The sequence below is a fragment of the Sciurus vulgaris genome (genome assembly GCF_902686455.1).
Source record: "Sciurus vulgaris genome assembly, chromosome: 1".
Taxonomy (NCBI): domain Eukaryota; kingdom Metazoa; phylum Chordata; class Mammalia; order Rodentia; family Sciuridae; genus Sciurus; species Sciurus vulgaris.
In genome coordinates this window covers 106,104,513-106,122,377 of record NC_136461.1, presented here as the reverse complement: position 1 = coordinate 106,122,377, position 17,865 = coordinate 106,104,513, and the positions used below count along the sequence as shown (strand labels likewise).

The 17,865-nt window shown below is 34.9% G+C and overlaps 1 protein-coding gene across 1 annotated transcript in view; it reads right to left on the bottom strand.

Moving 5' to 3' along the window:
• MAN1A2 (mannosidase alpha class 1A member 2) overlaps positions 1-17,865 on the bottom strand; it is a 168,430-nt gene that overhangs the window by 46,579 nt on the left and 103,986 nt on the right. The window contains exon 8 of the mRNA XM_079109401.1: positions 15,789-15,882. Within this exon, the coding sequence (XP_078965527.1) occupies positions 15,789-15,882 (94 nt within the window). The remainder of the gene's footprint in view (positions 1-15,788; positions 15,883-17,865) is intronic.

The window sequence follows — 17,865 nt, the reverse complement described above, 5'->3', positions numbered from 1 at the left end:
CAAGGGCAAACAGAATTTGTTGAGGAACTGGAGATTAAGTGTGATATAAAGGAATAAAGTATGACATCAAGATTTATGGGTCGGTCGCAGTCCTAGAGCAAGCTGGCAGGTTGAGTCAGGCCACCTGCATTGCAGAGCTAGCCGGCGGCAGCCAGCCTGCCCAACCACCAGGCCGAAATGGGATGCCATCACTGAGCGACCCCACCTGAACCCTGCACCGAGGTCGGGAGCCATCACTGGTCTGTTGCAGTTGCGGAGCAAGCTGGCTGGTGAGTTAGGCCGCCTGCATCCTGGAGGTAGCAGGCGGGCACCCAACCCACCTGCTTTGCGGAGCTAGCCGGTGGGCAGACAGCCTGCCCAACCACCAGACCGAAGTCGGACGCCATCACTGAGTAACCCCACCTGACCCCTGCACTGAGGTCCGGCATCATCACTGAGCAACCCCTTCCCCCACCACCACGCCAAGGTCGGTCACCATCGCAGAGCAAGCAGCAGACAAGCCAGAGGGTGAGCCAGCCCGCCTGACCCCAACACGGAGGTCAGGCGCCACTGCTGAGCCTGCCTGCCTACCCCCTCCACTGCTGAGGGACACTGCAATTACCCCTGTGCTGACTCAGCGCACCCTCACTGGGGCTCCCCAGCTTCTTTATAGGCTAGTGCAGGCATTTTGAATTATTCCTAAGGGCCTGCCCATCATCATTGGAAGGGCAGTTCCCTTTCTGAGACACCTACAGAAGGCGAGAGGACCTTTGACAGGACCCTGGAGTCAAGAAGAGGAGTACTGAAAGACTTGGGACCAACTCAGACACCAGGTGAGTCTCTCCCACTGGGCGGGCTCCCCGGATGGGGCAGTAATCCCGAACGCAGGAAACTTCGTGGAGTAGAGTGGCCCAGTAAGACTCCCCTGCTGGAGCGGAGAACTCAGCCAACCGAACGCATTGCAGAGGAGGGCTGCGCAGCGAGAGGCTTCCACGCAGAGTGAGGGTCCCAGGCCCAGGTGGTAGCTCCAGTCCCCAGGGAACATAGCAGAGAAGGAGTCCCTCACGGGGACAGGCTTCCCAGCCCCGGCAGTAGGTCGGGACCCCTGGAAACGTAGCAGAGGAGGGCGGCCCAGTCCAGGCGGTAATTTTGGACCAAAGGGAACTTTTCGGAGGAGAGCTGCCCAGCAAAACATCCCCACCAGGTGAGTCTACCCCACTGGGCGAGGCTTTCCCACCAGGGCAGTAGAACCAGAGACACAGACCCAGATCAGACGTTCCCCAGTCGGCAGTCTAATCCCCCTTTGGCTGACCATCAGTCAACAAGTGGAGGTCCCTCTGCCCACTGACAGGGAATATACCCCACCTGAAGGCCACCACCCCTAGAGGGGCAGCTTCCTTGTGTAGAACTGCATTATCAAGTTCCTCCAAGACTTCATGCTACTGAAGGCTAAGAGGTGAGTTATTGGAAATCTACAGAGACAATATTAGTCAATACAGGAAATATGCAATATCTCATAGTTTCACTATTAGAGGGGTAGATACCTGAGCAATATGAGAAAACAAGGGAAGAAAATGTCCCGAAAAAACCTAGATGCTACAGCAATAAAATCCAGTGACAGCATAGCAGAAGAAATGTCAGAAAGGGAGTTCAGAATGTACATAATAAAAATGATCAGAGAAGCAAATGATGAGATGAAAGAGCAAATGCAGGCTCTGAATGATCACACCACTCAAGAGTTAAAAGAGCAAATGCAGGAAGAAAAAGATCATTTCAATAAAGAGTTAGTGATACTGAAAAAAAAAAAAAAAAAGGCAGAAATCCTTAAAATGAAGGAAACAATAAACCAAATTAAGAATTCCACAGAAAGCATAACCAATAGGATAGAATACCTGGAAGAGAGAACCTCAGACATTGAAGACAAAATATTTAACCTTGAAAACAAAGTTGAACAAACAGAGAAGATGGTAAGAAATCATGAACAGAATCTACAAGAATTATGGGATATCATGAAAAGGCCAAATTTAAGAATTACTGGGATAGAGGTAGGCACAGAGAAACAAACCAAAGGAATGAACAATATATTCAATGAAATAATATCAGAAAATTTCCCAAATCTGAAGAACGAAATGAAAAATCAAATACAAGAGGCTTACAGAACTCCAAATATACAAAATTACAATAGACCCACACCAAGGCACATTATAATGAAAATACCTAACATACAAAATAAAGACAGAATTTTAAAGGCTGCGAGAGAAAAAAAATCAAATTACATTCAGGGGGAAATTAATACGGATATCAGTAGATTTTTCAACCCAGACCCTAAAAGCTAGAGGGGCCTGGAACAACATTTTTCAAGCTCTGAAAGAAAATGGATGCTAACCAAGAATCTTATACCCAGCAAAACTTACCTTCAGATTTGACGATGAAATAAAATCCTTCCATGATAAACAAAAGCTAAAAGAATTTACAAAAAGAAAGCTGGCGCTACAGAACATTCTCAGCAAAATATTCCATGAGTAGGAGATGAAAAACAATGATGTAAGTCAGCAAAGGGAGAACTACCCTAAAGGTACAGCCAAATAAAGGAGAAACCAAGTCATGTCAAAAAACAAAAAACAAACAAAAATGAGCCAAAAGACCAGGAATACAAATCACATCTCAATAAGAACCCTGAATGTTAATGGCCTGAATTCATCAATCAAAAGACATAGACTGGCAGACTGGATTAAAAAGAAAGATCCAACAATATGCTGCCTGCAAGAGACTCATCTCACAGAAAGAGATACCCACAGACTAAAGGTGAAGGATGGGAAAAAACATACCATGCACAGGGACTCAGCAAAAAAGTTGGAGTATCCATCATCATATCAGATAATGTGGACGTCAAGCAAAAGTTAGTCAGAAGGAATAAAGAAGGACATTTCATACTGCTTAAGGAAAGCATAAATCAGCAACACATAACAATTATAAATATTTATGCCCCAAACAGTAGCTCATCCATATACGTCAAACAAATCCTTCTCAATTCCAGAAATCAAATAGACCACAACACAATAATACTAGGTGATGGTAACACACCTCTCTCACCACTCAACACATCCTCCAAACAAATATTGAACAAACAAACCACAGATCTCAATAACACAATCAATAATTTAGACTTAACGGACATATATAGAATATACCATCCAACAAAGAGCGAATACACTTTCTTCTCAGCAGCAAATGGATCCTTCTCTAAAATAGACCATGTTTTATGCCACAAAGCTACTGTTAGCAAATACAAGAAGACAGAGATACTACTTTGTATTCTATCAGATCATAATGGATTGAAATTAGAAATAAATGACAGACTAAAAAACAGAAACTACTCCAAAACCTGATGATTAAATAATACATACTCTGTGATGAATGGATAACAGAAGACATCAGGAGAGAAACAAAAAAATTCTTAGAGGTAAACGAGAACAAAGATACATCATTTCAAAATCTCTGGAACACTATGAAATCAGTACTTAGAGGAAAATTTATTTCATGGACTGCATTCAATAAAAGAAGAAGAAAAATCAACAAATAAACAACCTAACACTACAGCTCAAAGCCCTAGAAAAAGAAGAATACGGCAACACCAAAAGTAGTAGAAGACAGGAAATACTTAAAATCAGAGCTGAAATCAATGAAATCAAACCAAAAGAAAGAATCGAAAAAAATCAACAAAATAAATAGTTGGTTCTTTGAAGAAATAAACAATATTGATAAACCCTTAGCCACACTAACAAAGAGAAGGAGAGAGAAAACTCAAATTACTAAAATTCGGAATGAAAAAGGAAATATCACAACAGACACGAGTAAAATACAAAACATAATTAGAAGCTATTTTGAAAATCTATACTCCAACAAAATACAAAATCTTGAAGACATCAACAGGTTTCTACAGATATATGAATTACCTAAACTGAACCAGGAGGACATACACAATTGAATTACATCAATTTCAAGTAATGAAATAGAAGAAGTCATCAAAAGCAAAGAAAAGTTCAACAAAGAAAAGTCCGGGACCAGATGGGTTCTCAGACAAGTTCTACAAAAACTTTAAAGAAGAGCTCACTCCAATACTTCTCAAAGTATTTCATGAAATAGAGAAGAGGGGAGAACCCTCCCAAACTCATTCTATGAAGCCAATATCACCCTGATACCTAAACCAGACACAGACACATCGAGGAAAGAAAATTTCAGACCAATATCCTTAATAAACATTGATGCAAAAATTCTGAACAAAACATTAGCAATTGCATAGAAAATATATTAAAAAGACAGTGAACCACGATCAAGTGGGTTTTATACCAGGGATGCAAGGTTGGTTCAACATTTGGAAATCAATAAATGTACTTCACCATATCAACCGACTTAAAGTCAAGAATCACACGCTTATTGCCATAGATGCAGAAAAAGCATTTGATAAAATACAGCATCCCTTCATGCTCAAAACACTGGAAAAAACAGGGATAGTAGGAACATTCCTTAACATTGTAAAGGGAATCTATGCTAAGCCCATGACCAATATCATTCTAAATGGTGAAAACCTGAAAGCATTCCCCCTAAAAACTGGAACAAGGCAGGGATGTTCTCTTTCACCACTTTTATTCAACACTGTCCTCGAAACTCTAGCCAAAGCAATTAGACAGACCAAGGAAATTAAAGGGATATGAAGAGGAAAAGAAGAACTCAAACTATTCCTATTTGCTGATGACATGATTATATATTTAGAGGAACCAGGAAATTCCACCAGAAAACTTTGAGAATTCATAAGTGAATTCAGTAAAGTAGCAGGATATAAGATCAATGCTCATAAATCTAATGCATTTTTATACATAAGTGATGAATCTTCAGAAAGAGAAGTTAGGAAAACTACCCCATTTACAATAGCCTCGAAAAAAATAAAATACTTGGCAATCAATCTCACAAAAGAGGTGAAAGACCTCTACAATGAGAACTACAGAACACTAAAGAAAGAAATGAAAGAAAACATTAGAAGATGGAAAGATCTCCCATGTTCTTGGATAGGCAGAATTAATATTATCAAAATGGCCATACTACCTAAAGTGCTATACAGATTCAATGCAATTCCAATTAAAATCCCAATGACATACCTTACAGAAATAGAACAAGCAATCATGAAATTCAACTGGAAGAATAAGAAACCCAGAATAGCTAAAGCAATCCTTAGCAGAAAGAGCAAAGCAGGGGGTATCAAAACCAGATCTTCAACTCTACTACAAAGCAATAGTAACAGAAACGGCATGGTATTGGTACCAAAATAGACAGGTAGACCAATGGTACAGAATAGAGGACATGGACATAAACCCAAATAAATACAATTTTCTCATACTAGACAAAGGGGCCAAAAATATGCAATGGAGAAAAGATAGCCTCTTCAACAAATGGTGCTGGGAAAACTGGAAAACCATATGCAACAGAATGAAATTAAACCCCTGTCTCTCACCCTGCACAAAACTCAACTCAAAATGGATCAAGGACCTCAAAATCAGACCAGAGACCCTGCATCTTATAGAAGAAAAAGTAGGTCCAAATCTTCAACATGTCGGCTTAGGATCAGACTTCCTTAACAGGACTCCCATAGCACAAGAAATAAAAGCAAGAATCAACAACTGGGATAGATTCAAACTAAAAAGCTTTCTCTCAGCAAAGGAAACTATCAGTAATGTGAAGAGAGAGCCCACAGAGTGGGAGAAAATCTTTGCCACTCATACTGCAGATAGAGCGCTAATTTCCAGAATATATGAAGAACTCAAAAAACTCTACACCAAGAATACAAATAATCCAATCAACAAATGGGCTAAGGAAATGAACAGACACTTCACAGAAGAAGATGTACAAGCAGTCAACAGATATATGAAAAAATGTTCATCATCTTTAGTTATAAGAGAAATGCAAATCAAAACTACACTAAGATTCCATCTCACCCCAATTAGAATGGCTATTATCAAGAAAGCAAGCAACAATAGGTGTTGGTGAGGATGTGGTGAAAAAGGTAACTCATACATTGCTGGTGGGGTTGCAAATTAGTGCAACCACTCTGGAAAGCAGTATGGAGATTCCTCAGAAAGCTTGGAATGGAAGCACCATTTGACCCAGCTATCCCACTCCTTGGCCTATACCCAAACGACTTAAAATCAGCATACTACAGAGATACAGTCACAATAATGTTCTTAGCTGCTCAATTCACAATAGCCAGATTGTGGAACCAAATTAGATGCCCCTAAATTGATGACTGGATAAAGAAACTGTAGTGTGTATATATATACAATGGAATATTACTCAGCCATAAAGAATGATAAAATTATGGCATTTGCAGGCAAATGGATGCAGTTGGAGAATATCATGCTAAGTGAGATAAGACAATCTCAAAAAACCAAAGGACAAATGATCTCACTGATAAGCCGATGATGACACATATAGGGGGTGGGAAGGGGGCAAGAATGGAGGGAGGAGGGATTGTATAGAGGGAAAAGAGGGATGGGAGGGGTGGGGGGGAAGGAAAAAATAACAAAATGAATCAAAAACTATTACCCTAGGTAAATGTAGGATTACACAAGTGGTATGCCTCTACTTCATGTACAAACAAAGAAACGATGTATCCCATTTGTTTACAATAAAAATAAATTATAAAAAAAAATTTACAGCATTATCAAGATTAGAGCTGCCATGAACTGAAATGGGAAAGGCTAGAGGAATAACAAGTGATGAAGTAGGATGAAGTATAAAGAGCTCAGTTATACTGAGATGTCTATAAGATTTTAAGTAAAGTTGTCCAATAGATAATTGGATATCTGAGTACAAAGAGCAAGGACAAGGTGGGGACTGGAGTTCTAAATTTGAGATCTGTCATGACATATATAGACAGCATTTAAAACCATGACACTGGAGAGAAGGCAGAGAAGAGAACTAAGCTTTAAGGCATTCCAAAAGAGTAGGAGTAAAAAACAAATTTGTTAAGAAATCTGAAGGTAGTTAAATAAGACTAAAAGAAAAGCAAAAGAGTATGTTATTGTAGAAACCAAAAGTACTTCAAGGAAATTGTAATTGAGATGCTGATGAAAGATAAGAACTGACCCCACTATTTTTAGAAACATGGAGAGTCCTCCTCGTGACTTTGACCAGAAGAGTTGTGGTGAAATTCTTAATCATTAGATGACAACACATCATCTGTTTGTTTATTGTATGTCTCTTCAGTAGAACATAAATTCTGCAAGGTTATTAACCCATTAAGTTCTAAATATTCAATTCTGCAAACACAATATACATTCAAATATTATTCAATGTTATCATAAGTGGTATATTTGTTAGTCTAAGTTTTTATAGGTATTCCACATCTGGAATGATGAGAAACAATGAGTTAAGGTCAACGTCTGTTTTGTTCATATCTACATGCCCAGTATCTGGAACAGTAGTTGATATTCAGTTCAATAAGAATTTGTGATATTAATGAATGCAAAAATACTGTAAATGAGAGAAAACATATCCCTATATCATCAAAACAAAACTGATATTATTAATCTTTTTTTTTTTTTGCTATTGTTAGTTGTTACTATACCAAATATCTGAGACAATCAGCTTATAAAAAAACAAAAGGCTTATTTTGGTTCGCAATTTTGAGGTTTAAGTTCATGGTTGGTTGGTTTGTTGAATTGTTTTTGGACCTGAGGCAAGGCAGCAATCACAGCAGGGAATATGTGGTGGAGCAAGCTGCTTACCTCATGGTGACTAAGAAGCAAAAAAGGAAAAGAGAGAACATAAGAAATCCAAGTTCCACAAGTTCCCTTTTAAGGGCACATACACAATGGCCTAAACCTCCCACCAGGTCTCTTCATAAAGGCCTCCACTACCTTCCTACAGTATCAAGTTGAGGTCCAAGTCTTTAACACACAGGTGGACATCTTGGCAATTTTTTTTTCTTTTTTTCTAACAGATAGTTATGATGGACACTACTGAATTAGAAGACTTTATTTAAAATTTCCTTTTCTCTTTTAATCAAATAGAGATTTATAAGAGGACAGATATAAAGAGGAAGGTGGCTTAAATGGAAGTGACAATTAAAATGAGGAAAAGAATATTTTAGAAATACTTACAACTGATAAGACTTAGGGAGGAATAAATGTATGGTAAAAAGAAAAGGATAAAAGCTAGGATGATTACCATTCTCACATGTAACTATCTTGGATCCATATCCTTTCAAGGAGGTCTTGCTTTAAAGTCTTTGTATTTTACTTAGTCTATTTATTACGATGTGTTTTATAGACAGTTTTGTTAGAATAAAAGTAATTGTTTCTCATTACAGTTTTCTTAAAACCTGATACAGTTTACTGTCAGTTTCTGAATATGACACCTGATGGTATATGCCTTAACTATTTAACCTTTAACAGAGTATATATTCTCTAAGAAGGAAGAATGTGAATGGAAAAGTTACAGTAATAAATCATATTAAAACTAACATTATTAAGTAGTACAGAGAATACTACATTTACCTATCAAAAATCATCAAATTTCTCCACTTAAAATATACAAACAACCAAAAAAAATCTGTCAAGCAAGAATTCTGTCCATCTTGATTTAGAGATCATCTGAAATTATACTAATGTAAAAGAATGCTTTTGAAGAATTTAAGTCACTTCTCTTTCCTGTACCATATATTTTAACAAAGAATAAATACGATATTTATTCCTTACAAATATTTGTATTGAAATAACTGCCTTTATCATGGGAACATGGTATCTGACTGATAAGAATAAACCCATTATTTTACTGTAGTTTATACAATAATGGGGAAAATTTATATGAGTAAGGTATAGAGTAGGCCAGGCCCATTACAGAAGAGGAACTCAATCACTCTAAAGGATTACCCATAGTAATCTAATCCCGTATTTACAATTTCTTATACCAACTCCTTAAATGACAGAAACTTCTTGATTAGAAGGCTACTTATTCAACACTAATTTTACTTACTCTAATACCTTCAATGAGATATGCTTTTGTGGAATCCACCTATTTTACCATATTTAAACCAGGAAAGAACAAGAACAGAATCGGCCAACCTCTTCCACAGTAAACTACTGCTCTCTTTGGAAATATCATTCTTAGTTATGTTTATGATGTAATAATTTTTTAATTAAAAAAAATAGGGAATAATCACTGACCAGAATAAAAACTAAGAGATAGAGTTTTAATTATGAAATTTACATTTAAATAAATGTGCTAGAGACTAAATGAAGGAGAAATATTTAGATCAGGAAATAACCTACAGAATGATAATTTGTAATATAATGGTTAGGAAGGTGCAAAAAGTATCAAGAGGTAATGGTTGTAGTCAGGAGGTGTCTCCTTAAAGATATAAAATAGAAGTAGAGAACAGGCAAGGCAGTTCTGGCACAACACATTTGTAAGCAAGAGTCACTGAAATAACATGGGGGGCTTTCTTTCTTTCTGTTTTGTATCTTGGTTTTAGACATCTATTCTTAGATACATTGTAGACCTAAGAAAGGATTAACAAATTAGTAGAAAACAAAATATATAAAGAGAAACAAAACAAAATAAAAATGGAAAAGGCAGGGAGAAGTCAAGATTTTAGAATTATGGGTTGGGGAAAATGTTTTTTGTATCTGTTAATAATTGTTAGGGTTGACGGATTTAGTGGTAACTTAACTTAGTTTACAGAACTTAGTCTCCATCCCTCTTCCTTCCTGACAAGTCCCCTCTAGCTCTTCTAGGCATTGGTACAGGGGAAGATTGTATGTAGAAGTCTGAAAGCCAAGATAACTGTAGAGTTTATCACCCAGCAATCTGACATTCTTATTTAAAGTACTGAACCATGACTGCCTACACGTCAAATCCAATGAACCATCTCACTCCAAGGTCTTTTTGATTTTCAAATATTGATAACACATTTTAAAGCACTACTAAATGTCAATGATTCACATCTATTTCAGCATGTCATTCAGTTAATGACAGATTCTAAAAGAAGCTATTTTTTGAAATATTCATATAGGAAATTCTAGAATAAGAACTAACGCAAAGGATATTCAAATATATTACCTCATAAATATGATCTACATGACCTTCCTTCTAAATAATTTCAACCAAGAGAATAAACAGAGAAATAGAGAAGTTCACTATTTTATCTAACTTAGTAATCAGGAAAGCCAGGATGAGTCTTCTAACTCCAAATAGTACACCCATTTTTATTTTTTCCACAATTTTAAACTTGGTAGCAAAAAAATAGTGAATCATAACAACTGATTCCTTGTATTTTCTTCACTTGGACCAGCAAATGGCACAGGTTAAACGCTGTACTTAGAAAACTAGTGAAAAAAATGAAGTAAAAAAGAAAAAGAACTTTGCCTTTAAATCTAGGTTCCTTACTATATTCTTTTGTATCTGTTGCCAAGTACTTTTCCTAAAGGTAATTACTGGTAATTATTCTCTGTGATTGCTATGTGCATGTCAGACATTATCATTACTCTAATTATAATACAGTTAGCCAATGCTGAATTGTTAAATTTCATTTCAATTAAATGTTTGTTTTGCAGTCTATTTATAGATATGACAGATGTATACTGCTCAAAGATAATAATGGAATTTGATATACTTTTCAGAAGCTGATATAAAATATACAAAAACATTAAAAAGAACAAATTGGACATTTTAGTAAGGACTGCAGCTGCTGAAGTGATGTCAGGGCAGCTCCCTAGGATTTTAAAGACCTTTGCCAAAATAACCAATGAATAGCTCTTTCTATAACATTCTCAAAATTAATAACTACTGAGAGTGAACATATTAAAAAGTAATTTGAATTTAGTTTGCGGGGAAAAATAAGGGAAAATGAGTTATCTTTTCTGACTGGAATTTTTATTGTAAATCACATACAGAAGTTGGAATTTTAACCATTTTTAAGAATACTTTTCAGTGGCATTAATTATATTCATAGTGACATACAACCATAACCACTACCTAGTTCTAAAATTTTTTTTATCACCAGAGAGAAGAACTCTCCATTCTCCTCCTTCCCCCTACGCCTGCCTCTCTCTTAAGCTTCTTTAGGATCTATGAATTTGACTACTCTAGATACGCAACAGAATAGAATCATACAACATTTGTCTTTTTATTTATTTATTTTTTTACTTAGCATAATGGTTTTCAAGGTTATCTATGTTGTGGCATGTATCAAAATTTAAGTCCTTTTAATAGCTAAGTATGTTTTTATTTTTTAGCCATTTACTGTTGGACACCTGGGATATATATCAGTCCATTTTTTGCTGCTCTAACGAAATACCTGAAGTCAGGTACCTATGAAGAAAAAAACGGTTTATTTAGCTCATTGTTTTGGAGATTGAAGATCAACATGCCAACATTTGCTCTAGTGAGGACCTTCTGGCTATTAACACAACATGGTAAAGAAACAGAGATAACTGGCCAAGCATGTGGGATAGTCTTGCTTTATAACAATCCACTAGAACTAGCTCACTCCACAAGACAAATACTCTTCCCCTGAGGGTAGCACCCTCCCATGACCTAATTACCTTGATCTAGCCCCTTACCTCATAAAGGTTCCAAAACCTCAATAAAACCAGTCAGGACCAAGCCTCTATAACATGAACCTCTAGGAAGACAAACCACGCTCAAACCACATCAAATTGTTTTTACCTCTTGGTTATTGTGAATAATGTTGCTGTGGACACTAGCATAGAAGTATCTGTTTCAGTCTTTGTTTTCAAATCACTTGGATGTATATGTAGGAGCTGAATTACATTCATATGGTAGTTCTAGGTTTAACTTTTAGAGGAACTGTCAAATAGTTTTTCACAAGTGCCTACAACACTTCATCCCTACCAGCAATGATAAAGGTTCCAATTTCCCCACATCTTTGCCAACATTTATTTTCTCTCCTTTGAATTATGGCCATCTGGGTAGCTGTGAAGTGGTATCTCTCTGTGGTTTTGATTTGCATTTTCCTAATAAATAGTAGTATTAAGCATTTTTTCATGTATTTAGGTTCCATTTGCATATGTTCCTAGTCCTTTGTCTATTTTTTAATTGTACCATCTTCCTGTTTAATTGCAGGAGTTCTTTATATATTCATATTTTTTTCATATATTTACACATACCCTCATCATATATATAGTTTTCAAAAATTCTCTCTCATTCTGTGGATGGTCTTTCATTCTCATGGCTATGCACAAAGTTTTTATATTTAATAAAAAAAATTTTTAAACTATTGTTATCTGTGTCTTTGTCATACTAAAGAATCCAATAATGAATCCAAAGACATGACAATGTGCCACTAAGTGTTTCTAAGAGTTTTAAAGTTTGTGCTCTTAAATTTAGGGTTTTTAAAATCTATTTTAAGATAATTTTTATAGATGGCATAAGGTATTCTTTTTCATATTTTTCTGAAAATTGTTGAAGAGAAAGAGTGATCTTCAATAATTAAGATGCTATTAATACTATTACTGTTTGTTCATTTCAAGGCTGACAGTTCTCAAATGATGATTTATTTTTTCCAATATCTTCATATTTTATTGTGAATGAAAGCATCCTGGTTTTTATTTCACAATGTTTTTAACAGTACTTCAAAAGAAATTTTGATGTTTATTACCAAATTTGGAATAATAAGGCAAATACAAAGGAGAAAATAAAAACGAACATTCAGAAGAAATAGAACACTCTGCTTTCTATTATTAAATTCTTTTCTCTCTTTCTAAATGTCTTTCTAGATTTGTCATATTTATCCATGTCAAGTACACTACAACTTTTAATGGCTGTATATATGGAGGGACCATAATTCTTATTTAACCAAATATATATTAAAGAATGTTTAAAAAACACACAAAAAAGCTATTTAAATTAACTAAAAGTAAATAAAATTAAAAATAAAGTTCCAAATAATACTCATAAGATATCAAGTGCTTAATAACCTTATGTGGCTAGTGACTACTATATGGGTCAAAAGAAATAGAGAACATTTTGCTCATCATAGAAAGTTCTGTTAGATAAGAGTTATTTTAAAATGTTTAAAATTGTCACTATTATAAATAACTCCTGGGTTATTGTAAACAAACGTTAATGTATAGCTCTGAAAATTTCTTTGGAATAAAATGCAGGAAATGAGTCATTAGTTCAAGAGGTGTACGAACATTCATACTCTTTGAAACACTGGGTATATGGGAGACATCAGTTTCCTTTGTCAATTTAATAGTCAAAAAATCATGTTTCTGTTTAAAAGCTGCATTGATTTGATTATGGGCATGGTGAAATAAGAGAGACGAAGATCTCTGGGGATCAGTTCAGAGATGCTACTAGTATTATAGTCTTTGTAAATACTAGTGTAGAAGTAGTAGTCTGTACAAAAAAAGATGTTGTTATATTGCATTGTCTCCAAATACTGCTTATTTTTATTAATACTACCTTTAGTTAAATATGAATATTTATTGTTCATTTGTTTTTATGAATTAGTTTTTCTCAGCTGATTTTTTTCAGTCATCAATCTTTTCTTATAATATTGTAAGAGGTCTTGAAAAGAAAAGATATGAAAACCTTGTTTTCCAAATATGTTCGAATATTTCTTTAGTAGGTTAACATTTATATATAGTAAAAACAGACACCTTTTCCTTTGTTTCTGCTTTGAGCGATATGCTTAGAAAGTTTTCCTAATTTTATGTTCAACCATTTTTTAGTATTTTTATGGTTTCATTTTAAACATTAATAGTTATGCTACATAGAATACATATTGGCATATGGTATAAGGCAGGAACTAATCATATTTTTTTTCCAATGTTATAATATTACCAACTTAGTACAACTCTAAGGTTTAAAAATTTACAACAAAATTCACCAAGTATACCAAGTAGACATCCAATCCAGTCACTTTTATCTGGAACACAAAAACTGAATTTTTTTCATTTACTTATTATTTAATTACTTTCTGTAGTACTAGGAATTGAACCCAGGGGTTTTGTCACTGAGCTACATCCCCAGTCCTTTTTATTTTTTATTTTGAGACCTGGAATTTGCGATTCTCCTTTCTCAGCCTCCCAAGTAGCTGGAATCACAGATGTGTGTCACCACACCTGGCAAAGACTGCACTTAAATATTTTAGAAATGTGGCTCTCCAGGTTTTGCTTTCTCAGAAAATACAATTTCCATTCACTCCAGGCATTAGACCTTATCTTCAAAATAAAGAGAAAAGTGAGCTTCATGTGTTATGGGCCAGGCTATATGGGCAATAACCAGACTCCATTTTACCCTGAGACTCCATGTCATGTAAAAAATGCTTCTGTAAGAAAAATCTACCTCTGCTATTCTGATCCTGCTTAGCACAACTTGCTTAGAAACGCAAATGTTTCTGTTCTTCTTATACAAAGTAAAATTGTTCTCTTTTTGGTTCCCATTTTTCTTGCACAATGTACCCTGTCAGAGAATGACTGTCTAGACTTTAGTAACCATTCTTTAACTTGTTCTCAACTAGGATCTTTTTGACGCACGTCTGCTTATGATTTTAGATCTCATAATGTTGTTTATGGTTTTAAGTCAGAGCAACAGCCACTTATGACTAATGAGGATTCTGGACTATAAAGCTGTACTCTAATCCTTGGTGGGGGTTGAAGAGTATGGACTTCAATCCCCAGTAACAACGACAATAAAAAGGAAGTACCAAAAAGTGAGATCTATTCTATGAAAGACTTACATGGACCAATCTGCTCGTCTTTCATAAAATCACAGCAAACTCCTGAAAAAGAGCTTAAAAGACAATTCCAAGGCAAAGGTTTTCCCACTCTTCATATTTGCACTGGCAAAGTTTTTCACTAGCAGATTTAGAAATGTTTCCAACACATAAAATTTAACGATTGTTATGATTGTTATTTTTGTCTCTTATTACTTCATTATGATTTTATCAGTGTCAAAAATAACTCAAATATGTTTATTAGGGGGTGAAGTTGTAATTTCTGTTATTTTAGTTTTAAAATAGACTCTTTAAAGAGAATGACATTGGTAAATCCATAATTATCATAATTCCCTAAGTTCCACAATTCCACATGAACATTATTTTTTAAAAATCAGCTCCTTCAAAGAAATAATCTAAAGCTCTAATAATAAAATCAGCACCTCCTCAAACAAATTCAATACTGTCAGGCAGAGTAATCACTTCTATCACAGTTTCACATTAACAACTGGTACATTCCTCTAACTGCAACATTTATCATATTATATTCTAACTACCTAAATGTATCCTACTAGGCTGGGAGCTCTCCAAATTCAGGTAAAGCCCTGTATGTTCTTTCCCCACCGCCAGTCACATTCAAAAACTTGGCACAGAGCCCAGTAAATAATGGATGCCATGATACCTTTTCCCTAAACTAGACATAGTTTGTCCAAGAGCAAATTCCCCCTTTTCTAGTTTAACTTAATTTGTTTCAAATCCTCCCAAACAGTACTCAAAGATATGATTAAGTCGTAAATACAACCCTTCAAACTGCTGCCCTGTATTTAGCAAAATATTTAAAACACATGAAATAAATATTTTTGTGGGACAGGTTATTAATGTTTCATTTATGAGAAGAAAAACAAGCTTTGAGTGATTAGAAACTTGTCAAAGTTAACAGCACTATTAGATCTCAGGGTTAGATATGAACTGATGGTTCTAATTTTCAGTGTACCTTTCACTACATCAAGCAAGAGTTTTCAGACAATTAACCTTTTAACAAAATATTGGTTGTACCAGAAATACTTACACTGACCCCAGCGCCCTGTTCTTGGGTTCAAATAATTTGGATAAAGGCCATTTGGACGATCCATTTGCTGAAGTAGTTTCCGAATATGCATGACCTAAGCAAAATAATTTAAAATTAAGAATGTAATGAACAGAAATAAATGTTACCGAGATTTGGTATTAGCCCAGTCTTTGTTTTCTTTTACATTTCTTTGTTTTTTGTTTTTTTCTCTCACTTAAGAACCTTCAAACACTTCCTACCTTTTTATATGTGGTGGTCAGGAAAGTCTGCTATTTCTTAAATGACTCATTATTCTTAAAAGATTGTTATTTAAAAAGTCAAGCGATAATAAAAGTGAAGTAAAGTAGCTCAGATAGAAATCATCGTGTGTACATAATTATTTATTTACTTATGTACTTGCTTATGTATATATGTAAGTGTTACTGAAATATAACCCTAGGCCTCCTGTATGTTGTGCAGGTGCTTTACTGCTGAGCTATACCCTCAGCCCTGTGAAACCATTTTAAATTCCTACATTCTACTATCCAGAAATAAGACATCAGAAACATTTGTGATAAATATAATTCCAAACATATTCAATATATACATATTTAAACATGAGAACATTAATAATTTCATAGAAATGGAGTCATAACATTTCTATTAGAAAGTATTACATTACATTGAATTTAATAAATGAAAAAACAATGAAGTCAAATCAAATGGTTTTAACTTTAAATTTTGGCCCCATACTACATATCCCTAAATTCTTAAAATTCCAATTCCTAAGAGATCTCCCTAAAGTTAAAGGGGAAATGAAATCATAAAATATATTAAGATTTTCCAGGGATTTATTCTCATTTAATTCTAGGTTGGTTGGATTTTATAAATGCTTTAGACAGGGGGAGTGTTTAGGTGATACAGTAATAAAGTGCTTTATGACTTGTATTCTTTAATTGAGAATGTTATCTTTATTTCTGATGGAGAACTTGGCTGGCATTATTTCCCAGTGGTTGGGAAAACATTCTTTTTTTCATAGGACCTTGTATATACTTGTCTTTTCTGGGCTTGGGCATAACACGAATCCTTTCCCTGCAAGCTTTTCCATCATCTCTTATTTGGCTGAATAACACATAATTTTAGGAATAGGATCAAGAATGCTATTTATATTTCCTGTGTCCTTTCATATCTGAGATTAACATTATGTACAATAATCTCAATCTGAATAATTCTATGAACCAGTTTTAGACAGTTCTGAGGATATTATGTAACATGAGAAAACTAGTGACTTTTTGTTATCTGAAAATTATGTATCATATTGAATTATCTTGGCCTCTCTTCCCTATCATTTTCTTTCCTTTTAACTTCTATACATTAACTTTTTTCAATTTTAACTTTTATTTTTTCTTTGCTATATTTTGAACCCTTTGTTTGCTTCCATTCTGGCCTTCATTTTGGTAATAATTCTCTTATACTTTGTTGCTGATATCACATCTTATACTGCTCTACACAGATAAGGGCTTACACTCTTTCCTGTCATAATGTTTGCTCAGAATTTTCAACTGCTATTCTCTGATAAATATTTTTTGGCCAGCATTTTTTATGTGCCTTTCCTTCTTTTATTCTGGGAAATCTTTTGTATAAATTTAGTACTTATTCTTTTTTGATGAATTACTCATTACTATTTTTTTTTACTTAACTATTCACAAGGAAGTTTTCATACATAAGGCTAGATAAGATTCCAGATGTATATATGTTTTTATAGTCTTTGCTTTTCTATAGTCAACTGTGATTGACAATGGAGCACTCACTGCTCATGATGGAGAATGTGTCACTCTCTCTTCCTGCCCAAGTTGGCAGACACAAACATAGCTTGTCTGTGAAATTCCTTGTTATTTTTCTAGTTTCTCAGCACATTATTTATAGTTTAAATAAGTATTAACCATGAGTCTATGATCCTACTCTCATTTAAGTCCTCTTTGATGCCATTTAATACAGTACTGAACTTCACTTTTTGTTAGATTTATTTGTGGAAAACATACTTTTGTTCCTACCACATAAGGCATCTTTTTTATAAAATGACACTTTCTGCCTTTTG